At 49.1% G+C, this 12,500-nt stretch overlaps 1 protein-coding gene across 2 annotated transcripts in view; it reads right to left on the reverse strand.

Annotated features, from left to right (window-relative positions):
- Positions 1–12,500, reverse strand: part of LOC146237508 (voltage-dependent P/Q-type calcium channel subunit alpha-1A-like) — a 35,273-nt gene that overhangs the window by 9,009 nt on the left and 13,764 nt on the right. Inside the window, exons 14-20 of one of the 2 annotated variants that reach the window (XM_084684756.1) lie at positions 12,232–12,337; positions 11,646–11,753; positions 9,398–9,501; positions 6,025–6,146; positions 5,211–5,346; positions 4,277–4,391; positions 2,515–2,567 (exon numbers count right to left, since the gene is read on the reverse strand). In XM_084684756.1, coding sequence (XP_084540882.1) covers positions 2,515–2,567; positions 4,277–4,391; positions 5,211–5,346; positions 6,025–6,146; positions 9,398–9,501; positions 11,646–11,753; positions 12,232–12,337 — 744 coding nt within the window. Of the gene's footprint in view, positions 1–2,514; positions 2,568–3,047; positions 3,063–4,276; positions 4,392–5,210; positions 5,347–6,024; positions 6,147–9,397; positions 9,502–11,645; positions 11,754–12,231; positions 12,338–12,500 lie in introns of both variants that reach the window. The other variant, XM_084684757.1, reaches the window with a different exon arrangement.

The raw sequence follows: 12,500 nt of genomic DNA on the forward strand, positions 1-12,500 counted from the left end.
ACAGAGAGAGAGAGACAGAGAGAGAGACAGAGAGAGAGACAGAGAGAGAGGCAGAGAGAGAGGCAGAGAGAGAGACAGATAGAGAGAGGCAGAGAGAGAGACAGAGAGGGACAGGGTACAGAGATAGCCACAGAGTAAGGCAGAGAGGCAGAGAGAGAGACAGAGAGAGAGACAGAGAGAGAGACAGAGAGAGAGACAGAGAGAGAGGCAGAGAGAGAGGCAGAGAGAGAGGCAGAGAGAGAGGCAGAGAGAGAGAGCTAGATACAGAGGTACAGGGTACAGAGAGAGAGAGCTTAGATACAGAGGTACAGGGTACAGAGAGAGAGAGCTTAGATACAGAGGTACAGGGTACAGAGAGAGAGAGAGCTTAGATACAGAGGGACAGGGTACACAGAGAGAGAGAGCTTAGATACAGAGGTACAGGGTACACAGAGAGAGAGAGCTTAGATACAGAGGTACAGGGTACACAGAGAGAGAGAGCTTAGATACAGAGGTACAGGGTACAGAGAGAGAGAGCTTAGATACAGAGGTACAAGGTACAGAGAGAGAGAGCTTAGATACAGAGGTACAAGGTACAGAGAGAGAGAGAGAGCTTAGATACAGAGGTACAGGGTACAGAGAGAGAGAGCTTAGATACAGAGGGACAGGGTACAGAGAGAGAGAGCTTAGATACAGAGGGACAGGGTACAGAGAGAGAGAGCTTAGATACAGAGGGACAGGGTACAGAGAGAGAGAGCTTAGATACAGAGGGACAGGGTACAGAGAGAGAGAGCTTAGATACAGAGGGACAGGGTACAGAGAGAGAGAGCTTAGATACAGAGGGACAGGGTACAGAGAGAGAGAGAGCTTAGATACAGAGGTACAGGGTACAGAGAGAGAGAGCTTAGATACAGAGGTACAGGGTACAGAGAGAGAGAGCTTAGATACAGAGGTACAGGGTACAGAGAGAGAGAGCTTAGATACAGAGGTACAGGGTACACAGAGAGAGAGAGCTTAGATACAGAGGGACAGGGTACAGAGAGAGAGAACTTAGATACAGAGGTACAGGGTACACAGAGAGAGAGAGCTTAGATACAGAGGTACAGGGTACAGAGAGAGAGAGCTTAGATACAGAGGTACAGGGTACAGAGAGAGAGAGCTTAGATACAGAGGTACAGGGTACAGAGAGAGAGAGCTTAGATACAGAGGTACAGGGTACAGAGAGAGAGAGAGCTTAGATACAGAGGGACAGGGTACACAGAGAGAGAGAGCTTAGATACAGAGGTACAGGGTACAGAGAGAGAGAGCTTAGATACAGAGGTACAGGGTACAGAGAGAGAGAGCTTAGATACAGAGGTACAGGGTACAGAGAGAGAGAGCTTAGATACAGAGGTACAGGGTACAGAGAGAGAGAGCTTAGATACAGAGGTACAGGGTACAGAGAGAGAGAGCTTAGATACAGAGGTACAGGGTACAGAGAGAGAGAGCTTAGATACAGAGGTACAGGGTACACAGAGAGAGAGAGCTTAGATACAGAGGTACAGGGTACAGAGAGAGAGAGCTTAGATACAGAGGGACAGGGTACAGAGAGAGAGAGCTTAGATACAGAGGGACAGGGTACAGAGAGAGAGAGCTTAGATACAGAGGGACAGGGTACAGAGAGAGAGAGCTTAGATACAGAGGGACAGGGTACAGAGAGAGAGAGCTTAGATACAGAGGGACAGGGTACAGAGAGAGAGAGCTTAGATACAGAGGTACAGGGTACAGAGAGAGAGAGAGCTTAGATACAGAGGTACAGGGTACAGAGAGAGAGAGCTTAGATACAGAGGGACAGGGTACAGAGAGAGAGAGCTTAGATACAGAGGTACAGGGTACAGAGAGAGAGAGAGCTTAGATACAGAGGGACAGGGTACAGAGAGAGAGAGCTTAGATACAGAGGGACAGGGTACAGAGAGAGAGAGAGCTTAGATACAGAGGGACAGGGTACAGAGAGAGAGAGCTTAGATACAGAGGTACAGGGTACAGAGAGAGAGAGCTTAGATACAGAGGGACAGGGTACAGAGAGAGAGAGCTTAGATACAGAGGGACAGGGTACAGAGAGAGAGAGCTTAGATACAGAGGTACAGGGTACAGAGAGAGAGAGCTTAGATACAGAGGTACAGGGTACACAGAGAGAGAGAGCTTAGATACAGAGGTACAGGGTACAGAGAGAGAGAGCTTAGATACAGAGGGACAGGGTACAGAGAGAGAGAGCTTAGATACAGAGGGACAGGGTACAGAGAGAGAGAGCTTAGATACAGAGGTACAGGGTACAGAGAGAGAGAGCTTAGATACAGAGGTACAGGGTACACAGAGAGAGAGAGCTTAGATACAGAGGTACAGGGTACAGAGAGAGAGAGCTTAGATACAGAGGGACAGGGTACAGAGAGAGAGAGCTTAGATACAGAGGTACAGGGTACAGAGAGAGAGAGCTTAGATACAGAGGTACAGGGTACAGAGAGAGAGAGCTTAGATACAGAGGGACAGGGTACATACACTTAGGTTGTCTCCTCGCGGCTTGTGTCTCCTCCGCTGTACAGCAGCCACACATACAGAAGGGGCGCGGAGCAGAGCGGTGCAGTACACACACACACACACACACACACACACACACACACACACACACACACACACACACGTGAAGCCACAGAGAGGGGGGGAGGTAACACACACATGTCATGGGGGCAGACGGCAGTGCCACCAAGATCCAGAGGGATGGAGAGAGAGAAAGGATGGAGGGATGAGGGATGGAGAGAGGAAAGGATGGAGGGATGAGGGATGGAGTGAGAGAAAGACGAGGTGTGACAATAGAGGGTTTTAGTGAGAAATATCAGATGTGATCAACGGGAAGAAGGGAGGGAGGAATAAAGAAGGGATGACAAAGGTAAAAAGGAAGAGAAGAGAGTTGAGAAGGAACCTAGTTCATTAAAAAAGCGAATGCGCACAAGAACAGGTTGAGAGAGCGAAAGCACAATGTACTAAGACAGGATCACACACACACACACACACACACACACACACACACTTACCGAAGGTTGAACACTCTGTGGGGCAGAGCAGTGTTAGAAAAACAGTAAATGAGTTTGGACTCATAAACATTCACACACATAAGACGTTTGTTCAAGTTGATCTCCCAAAATCTGGATCTATAGCCACAAGACACGGGCCAAAAACACACACAAATCTGCACAAACCACACACATCCCACCCAACACACACACACACACCTTCCCCGCAAACACACACACACACACCTTCCCTTCATTGGGCCACTCAATATTCTACTTGTTGACAGCAGAGTGAGAGCAGATGTCTTCAATCGACCGAAGTGTGTATGGCTCTGCGTGTGTGACTGACTGTGTGTGCGCATGTTTATCTGTACCTGTGAGTGTATGAGTGTGTCGGTGTATGTGCGTGTGTGTCTGGAGATAGAGTCTGAGAGAGAATGAGAGTCTATGTATATGTGTGTGTGTGTGTGTGTGTATGTGAAAGAGAGTGAGATTGTGTGTGTGTGTGTGTGTGTGTAAGACTGCAGCAAGACGCTTCATAGCACAAGAGTCATTTCTTTACAAGTGTGTTGGCTTTCTGTTAGAAGTAGAGTTTCCATGACAGCGCACCCCCCCCTGATAGCTCGGGTCAGACAGACACACCAAGGATTACTATGTGGATGGAAGATGGCAGGAAAAAGTAGGGCCACACACACACACACACACACCACACACATACACAGAGATGTGTGCACATACACACACACACTTTCACACATGCACACACACACACACACACTCTGGGGAACAAGCAGGGAGACAGAGGGGATGTATCTGGTGATGTATCCACTCCTCTTTCTCTCTACGACTTGCAACTGCCATGCTAACCACCGTTCTGAGTTAGCATTTAGCACGTCGGTGTCGATTCCCACTTGCGGCTAGCAATAGCAAGTGGGGTGTCAATCGACCCTACATCAGAGAGTCTGGAGTGGATATTCAGTGTGAAGAAAGCTGAGAGGAGAGAGAGAGGGAGAGAGGGAGAGACAGAGAGACACAGAGAGAGAGAGAGATCGAGAGAGAGAGAGAGAGAGAGAGAGAGAGAGACAGGGAGACAGAGGGAGCGAGAGAAAAAGAGAGAGACACAGAGAGAGAGAGAGACACACAGACAGAGGAAGAGAGAGACAGACAGACAGAGAGATGAGGAAGGAGAGGACACATGATGATGATGACAGTGATGGAGGTGGGGTTATGGGATGGGATGAAGGTGCTCACTTGGTTGTCTACGGAGAGGCGGGGCATGGAGATGGTCCGCCCATAGCCCTCCATTGGGTGATTAGGCTCCGTGTCAGAGTAGCCGTCCTGCCCCAACTCTACCATCTCTACTGTCTGCAGAACAGATCAGAGCCCAGACAACAAACAGGTCCTTCATTGACATCGGTTCAACATAAGGTAGAACAGAGTATGTGTGTGGGTATTTGTACACGTATGTGAGTGTATGTTTATGTGTGCGTGCGCGCGTGTGTGTGTATGTGGGTATGTATGCGTGTGTATGTATGTGTGAATGTGTGTCTGTGGGTATGTATGCGTGTGTATGTGTGTGTACATATTTGTGTGGCTTATTTTCAGATCTGTCAGGGGAGGTATGACATTGTTCTTGGATGTGATTGGCTTAATTTAATTCCATCCGTGCACAGTGATAGGCAGGTGGCGGACTGTGAAGGTACATATCTCCACTGGAGGGCAGTAGAGAGCATGAGAGGGCTGGATGGTGCTTCAGTGTGTGGAGAGGAGGAGAAGGAGAGAGGGAGGGAAGTTGGAATAAATCAGGGGGAGAGAGACAGGCAGAAGGGTACAGAGAGAGAGAGAGAGAGAGAGAGGGAGGAGAGATAGAGACACTGCTTTCAATCTCGACAGAGATAGAGAGAGTTCCTCGCAGAACTCTACCCTCCACAGAGAAGAAGAACAGCTTTCCAGTCGTGGAGCGCGGCGTGGACACGGACGTGTGTTCCCACTCCAACATCCACTGCTCACATTCCCCTTCCCGCGTTATCATAGAAGCCCCCCCCCCCCCCCCCTCCGCACGTTCCCCCGTGTTGTTATGGCAACTACGAGGGGCGGAGTCCCGGTGGGGTATAGAAACCGCAGACGAGTTTGCACCCCGTTGCCGTGGTCACATGGCTTGCGTGTGTGTGTGTGTCTGCGTACCTGAGAGTTGTGTCTGTTGTCATGGAGATCGTCGGGGTACGGTCTCTCAGGGCTCCAGTTGCCTGTATTCTGGAACATCTCCTGAGCTTTGGCTGTTACCCACGACTGGCTCTCAGTCATACCCCCTTCTGGAGGGCTACACACACACACACACAGGCGTCAGAGAGTGGTGTACACACACACACGTGTGCACTAGCATGCAAATACACAATCTGGACTACTGTATATACAGAGAGAGAGACATAGAGAGAGAGGCATAGAGAGAGAGACAGCGTGAGAGAGACATAGAGAGAGAGAGAGCGAGAGAGAGAGAGAAAGAGAGAGAGAGCGAGAGAGAGAGAGAGAGAGAGAGAGAGAGAGAGAGAGAGAGAGAGAGAGAGAGAGAGAGAGAGAGAGAGAGAGAGAGAGAGAGAGAGAGAGAGAAAGTGAGAGATAGAGAGAGAGACATAGAGAGAGAGACACACAGAGAGAGAAAGAGACAGAGTGAGAGAGCGACATAGAGAGAGAGACCTAGAGAGAGAGACAGAGTGATAGAGAGAGAGTGACTGTCATGCTAATAAAGCTAAATTGAATTGAATCGAGTGAGTTATGACGAGAAGAAAACCCTCAGCGGTGGAAGAAAGACCCGGCAGAACCCCCCCATCATGGACGACCGGAAGAAAGCGCACGGCTGCAATGAACAGAATGTAGAATGTGTGTGGTGTGTGTGTGTGTGTGTGTGGTGTGCGTTTGATAGTGTGTGCATGCATGTGCGAGTGTATCCGCACGTGTGCATTGTGTGCATTGTGTGCGAGTGTGCGCGTGTTCCACTCACATGCTGTTGAGGTTGTCGGTCTGGGTGGCGGGGGGGCCGTTGAGGTCCTGCCCCCCCGGGGCATCCTGCCCCCCCTCGTCTGAGGGCGGCTCCATGCGCTGAAACATTAATGGCGTTCGGTTCTGTGTGAGATACATCACATGGCCTGCAGGCTGGCATCACACACACTTAAGGGGTAGACACACACACACACACACCAAACACCAATCGACGACACACTGGATGCACCGGCAGCATGCACCCACTAGGGGGCGCCATGGCCTGGTTCAAATGGCTCCACAGGTGAGAGGTTGCCCCCCTCGACACGGGTGCCTGGGCCTGGTCTCTCGTGCCTCAGAGTGGGCGAGAAGGACTGATCTGGGGCCAGATGTGCCGTTTGAACCAGACTGCGTTAAACGGGAAGGGGGGGCAGGCCCCAGATCAGTACATATCGCTGCTCTGACACCACAGGGCCTGTTCTGTGTGTTTGGTTTGGGTGGAGGGAGAGAGAGAGAGAGAGAGAGAGAGAGAGAGAGAGAGAGAGAGAGAGAGAGAGAGAGAGAGAGAGAGAGAGAGAGAGAGCGAGGAAAGGGAGACAGAGAGAGAGAGAGAGAGAGAGAGAGAGAGAGAGAGATACATTGATAGAGATGAAGAGAGAAGACAGACATATTTATATAGATAGATATATAGATAGAGACAGATTAGATTCCAATTCAGGACCACACAGGGGGGCAATATCTACATCCTCTATCAGACAGCACCTGAGAGGGGCAGAGGTCATCCAGCTCCCCCAGGGAACCCTGGGAATTTGAGTTCTCTTGTTCCACCCTTATAAGGGGAGTGGATGGAGGCAGCAATGGCTACATGACTACAGCCCACGTCATGTCCATCCCCAATCCCCAAAGCTAAAATGCTGAATGCTTGATGAATGGAGGGTTTGATCCGAGTCGGTGCGTGCTGGCTACAGTGATGCCTTCTGGGAAAATGAGTTTTATTTTAATTTCTTAGACGACAAACACAGATGAGATGAGGTGAGGCGATGAGGTAACGGACAAGTCATCTGGAGCAGTCGCGTGGAGAGCATTCTTAATAGTCACTTAATCTGACGACCCAACGACACAATTTAGACGGTAACTCCAATCGTTACATCGGGAACCTCAGCTCAACATCCAGACAACCAACGGGAGATGACGGAACACACGGGCGGATAGACAGACACACGGAGAGGCAGAGGAGGGAAGGGAACACACACAGAGAGGAGAGAAGGGTTCTGGTTAGAGACACTTGGTGGCAATCAACCAGGATTGACCAATCGGGGGAAAGGCTTGGTCCTGCCTCCTCTTCCTGGAGGGAGAAAGAGAAAGAGGAGTGGATGGATGGATGGATGGAGAGGAGAGAGAGAGAGAGAGAGAGAGAGAGAGAGAGAGAGAGAGAGAGAGGGCCGAGGGAAAAGAGGGGGAGTGCGAACGAGCAGCGAGGGTGACAGACAAACAAGTGACAAAAGTGAACAGAGAGAGAACGGAGAGATGTCAGAAAGATGTAAAGACACGGCTGGAACTAAGGACAGGGAAAGACAGGAACGACAGAGAGAGAGAGAGACAGAGAGAGAGACAGAGAGAGAGAGACAGAGAGAGACAGAGAGACACAGAGAGAGAGACAGAGAGAGACAGAGAGACAGAGAGAGAGAGAGAGAGACAGAGGGAGAGGGAGAGAGGTCAGAGGTCAACAGTACACACTGACAGACACAAGACTCACAGGACGAACAGTAAGACAATCCTATTGGTGGAAGAAGACACGGGTGAGACAGAACAACACTTTGATAGGTCAACATTACAGTCAACAATGATAGACTGAAGAACGGCCGGGACAACAGTAGACATATAGAGAGGGAGGAGGAGGGAGGGATATAGAGGGAGAAGGAGGAAGGAGGAAGGAGAGAGGGAGAGAGAGAAGGCACTATAGAGGTAGGCAGGATATAGGGAAAGAAGGAGGAAAGGACAAAGTGAGCAAGAGAAGGAGGGAAGGAAGGAGGGGATAAAACTGTACTAATTGTTGGGGGGAGGGGATGATAAAAGCAGGGAGGGAGAAAACAGACATGACAAAAATAGGAAGTAGGGAAAGAGGGAAGGAAGGTGTAGAGAAAGAGAAAGGCTCTTGTGCACAATCCAGCTGGTGATGTTGAGCGTATGGAACACTGGAAGGTCCAATGACATGGCAGCATTCAGGGTCATACCAACACATATGTGGGAAGGGGGGTGAGGGGGGTGTCAAACATCACACACATTCTCCATGGACCACTACTGCACCCCAGAAACTCTGATGACTTCATCTCCTCCTTTTACTAAACAATAAAACATGGCCCGAAAAAAGTACAACTAAGTAAGATTTTTTTGAATTTGGTAAATGTATTTTTTAAGGGAGTATAAATGTCATTATTCCAGACACTTTAAGGGAATATGAGGGGTATTTTAGCACAGAGAGAGAGGTTCAGAGAGTTTGGGCGAGTTGGGGTGACTGCACCAGAGTCGGAGGGTTCAGCACCGTGGTAAAGGGAGGAGTAGCCCAGTGGCTGCAGTGTGGATCGATTTGACAGATGCATTCAGAGAGGAGGGGGCGGAGCCAACACACGGAGATAAGGCCATGTATCTTCATCATCATTCAAAACATCATCATCATCGTCATCGTCACTGCTGGGAAAACAAGCCTAAGTTACCATGACCTCTCTCATCATCACCCTCCGAGAAACACAGGCTCGAGACGGAGGCCGACTGTGATGAGGAGGAAGGGGGGTAACTAGAGAACGATAGCCAGCCTTGCCGTTAGCCTAGCATTAGCCAGCATGCTAAAATGGAAAACAACCAGGAAACAGCTTGAGAGAAAGAGGGGTTGAGTTAGCATGCTAACGGGCTAACCCGCTGGGCGCTGGTCTAATAGAGAGAGAAAGTGTTGAGTTAGCATGCTAACGTGCTAGTCGGCTGTATGCTGGTCTGATAGGGAGAGAGTGCTGAATTAGCATGCTAACAGGCTAACCAGCCTGGTCATATAGGTAGAGAAGAAGGCTTGAGTTAGCATGCCAACAGGCTAACAGGGAAACGGCTTAGTGTTGCAAAAAGGGAAAGAGGGATTGGGGTGCTTTGAGGAGGATTTCGGGGCGGCACGGGTAATCAAGGAGGGTTGGGGGGGTAGTTGGGGGGGTCGTTCTGAGGTAGATTAAGGTGTGCTTCATAAAAGCAGCCGCGAGTCCATAGCTAAGGGGGAACTTGTGGGTAGCGTGGGGGTATTAAGGGGACAGTTTGGCTGTTTCGAAGAGTAGACTTGGAGGGGTTTTTGGGGTGTTTTCCTGGGGGTCATGGGGGTATTTCAGGAGTGTCCTAGCCAGCCTCTAGTTGGGTACCTGCTCCTCGCGAAGGACCTGGAGCTTTTTGGCCTTGCTCTGCCGGTAGTACTCCATAATCATCATGGCAGCGTAGATCTTCCCCACCGTCAGGTCTGTCGCTGCTGAGAGAGGGACAAGTTACCCTGCACGATTAGACCACCAGTGATGGGACCCTGCGCCGTGGGGGGATGGGGGGGGACGGACGAACGACAACACACACACACTCACGGCATGCTACAGGTACAGTACACACACACACACTCACACAGCATGCTACAGGTACAGTACAGTATAGTACACACACACACACACACTCACACTCACACACTCACACAGCATGCTACGGGTACAGTACACATACATACACACACACATGCTCTCGTACGCACACACAGATACACATACACTCTTGAACACATTCACAAACACATACACACACACACATTTTACCGTATAACTGTTACAAAAACTGATACAACACTTACAGTACAGACATAGTTTACGTTTACGACACTGTACTTTAACATAGAGCCATCAGTCTTTTCACAGGCAGATAGATAGTCTTGTATCTACAACTAAGGCATCTCATAGCTTATCTACATTAGGCGTCCTGTACGATAACCTAACTGTTTCCTGTTGCCTACAGGGGAACAGGTAGCCACATCACAATGAAGAGAGACACACATCACAATTCTACTTTTTGCTAAACAGGAGCTCAATATTTTTTTTCTAAAAACTCCAGATAACCATCCCTAGAGTTTGGATGATAACACACTTAAACATTTAATAATCAGAAAAAAACCTTGAGCTCTGTAATGTCAGAATTAGCACACCGGAACTCCCACTGTTTCTATCAGAGGAACCTCTCTCTGCTCCTCTACTGTGACGTGGTTACAAGTCCCCTGTCTACTCAAGGTCTTTTAGATCAACCATAGTCAAGCAAGCAAGTAGATACCAGTTATATTATTATATTAAAGATTTCTTTGTTGTAAAGTAAATAACAGTTATTTATTTGCTTATTGTGTCTCCAAGGACCTCGATACAACATCATGCTACACTTCTCTGCTCCAACAACAGTTTCTATACTCAAGACATATTGTCTAGGAATTCTATACAGTTTGGCTGTGAAGCATATTCTGTAAATATTAAGCCTGTGCTATATATTTTCTATGAAGCCTGTGAAGGCTTTATGAAGTCTTTATGAATCCTCCTTTTAGTCTGTGAAGCCTAGGTGAGTCTAATGTATACATGCCTTACATATACTGTATGTCTACATAGTGCTATGTACTGTCTACATAGTGCTATGTACTCCCTGTAGTGAAAAGACTTCTATAGAGGATCTTCTATAGCAGGCACCCTCTGATACCAGACATGGGGGTGTGCGTGTGTGTGTGCGTGTGTGTGTGTGGCGTTTTCAGTAAAAACGTGAACAAAACTGAGAAAGAGGGTTAGTGTGAGTGTGTGTCAGAGGAGAGATCCAGCGTGTGTCTTAACATAGAGAGAGATGTGTGTGTGTGTGTACGTGTAGTGTTTGTGTGTGTGTGTACGTGTAGTGTTTGTGTGTGTGTGTGTGTGTGTACGTGTAGTGTTTGTGTGTGTGTGTACGTGTAGTGTTTGTGTGTGTGTGTGTGTGTACGTGTAGTGTTTGTGTGTGTGTGTACGTGTAGTGTTTGTGTGTGTGTGTACGTGTAGTGTGTGTGTGTGTGTGTGTGTGTGTACATGTAGTGTGTGTGTGTGTACGTGTAGTGTGTGTGTGTGTACATGTAGTGTGTGTGTGTGTGTACATGTAGTGTGTGTGTGTGTACGTGTAGTGTGTGTGTGTGTGTGTGTGTGTACATGTAGTGTGTGTGTGTGTGTACATGTAGTGTGTGTGGGTGTGTGTGTGTACATGTAGTGCGTGTGTGTGCGTGTGTGTGTGTGTACGTGTAGTGTGTGTGGGTGTGTGTGTGTACATGTAGTGTGTGTGTGTGTGTGTGTGTGTACATGTAGTGTGTGTGTGTGTACGTGTAGTGTGTGTGTGTGTGTGTGTGTACATGTAGTGTGTGTGTGTGTGTACGTGTAGTGTGTGTGTGTGTGTGTGTGTGTGTGTACATGTAGTGTGTGTGTGTGTCTGATCAGAGGGCGCAGAGCGATCGGGGGTCACCGGCCGGTAGAAGCTGTCCTCTTGGTGAGTTGGTGATCGGACACATACACAAACACGCTGGCTACCGTGACTACACGCTGGCTACCGTGACGACGCAGTGAGCCGTCACTTCCTGGGACTTACACTTGTGTGGCGTGACCAGCAGGTCCAGGGTCTTCTGGGAGAGGTTGGGCCAGATTGCCATCATCTCTTTCCTCAGCTCTGCATCCATCTGGTGCTTGTCGGCACCCCCTGAGAACACACACACACACGCACAGACACACCGAACATACGCATGCACACACATATATACATCCACCATATGTAGACACACACACACACACAACCGTCCATGCCACGGCAAAGAAATTCAAAACAGCACACAGTTGACAAAGAAATAACGCAGTCAGGACACACATTCACCCACACCCACATTTACACAAACAGAAGATGTGGATTGGTTAGTCACTTATCATCAAGCCAGAAGCTGACTCTGGACACCAATGAGAGGAAGAACAGGCTAGAGGTCAGATAAGGTCATACCTACGGAGAGAGAACCAGCAGAGAGATAGAGAGAGAGAGAGAGAGAGAGAGAGAGAGAGAGAGAGGAGAGAGACACAGAGAGAGAGACACAGAGAGAGAGACACAGAGAGAGAGAGAGAGAGAGAGAGAGAGAGAGAGAGAGAGAGAGAGAGAGAGAGAGAGAGAGAGAGAGAGAGAGAGAGTGTACCCTTGGCAATCTTGATATCCAGCGCCGTCCTGATCAGGGCCATGAGAGTGGAGTTGAAATGAACCGTGTTGTCATCGGCAACCGGCAAATCCATGCGCAGCAGCCTCTGTGGAGAGCCAATCAGGACGAGAGGTTGAGCGAGGGGGGGGCGTGTCCACAACAGGGGGCGTGTTTAGAACCTCCAGGTCAGGAAGGGGGGAGGGGTCAGGGTGGGAGGGAGCTCAGTAGACACCAGCCACAAATCAGACAGTTTATTTGACCAGATTTAT

The sequence above is a fragment of the Hypomesus nipponensis genome, chromosome 21, assembly GCF_054491055.1.
Source record: "Hypomesus nipponensis isolate SF chromosome 21, ASM5449105v1, whole genome shotgun sequence".
Taxonomy (NCBI): domain Eukaryota; kingdom Metazoa; phylum Chordata; class Actinopteri; order Osmeriformes; family Osmeridae; genus Hypomesus; species Hypomesus nipponensis.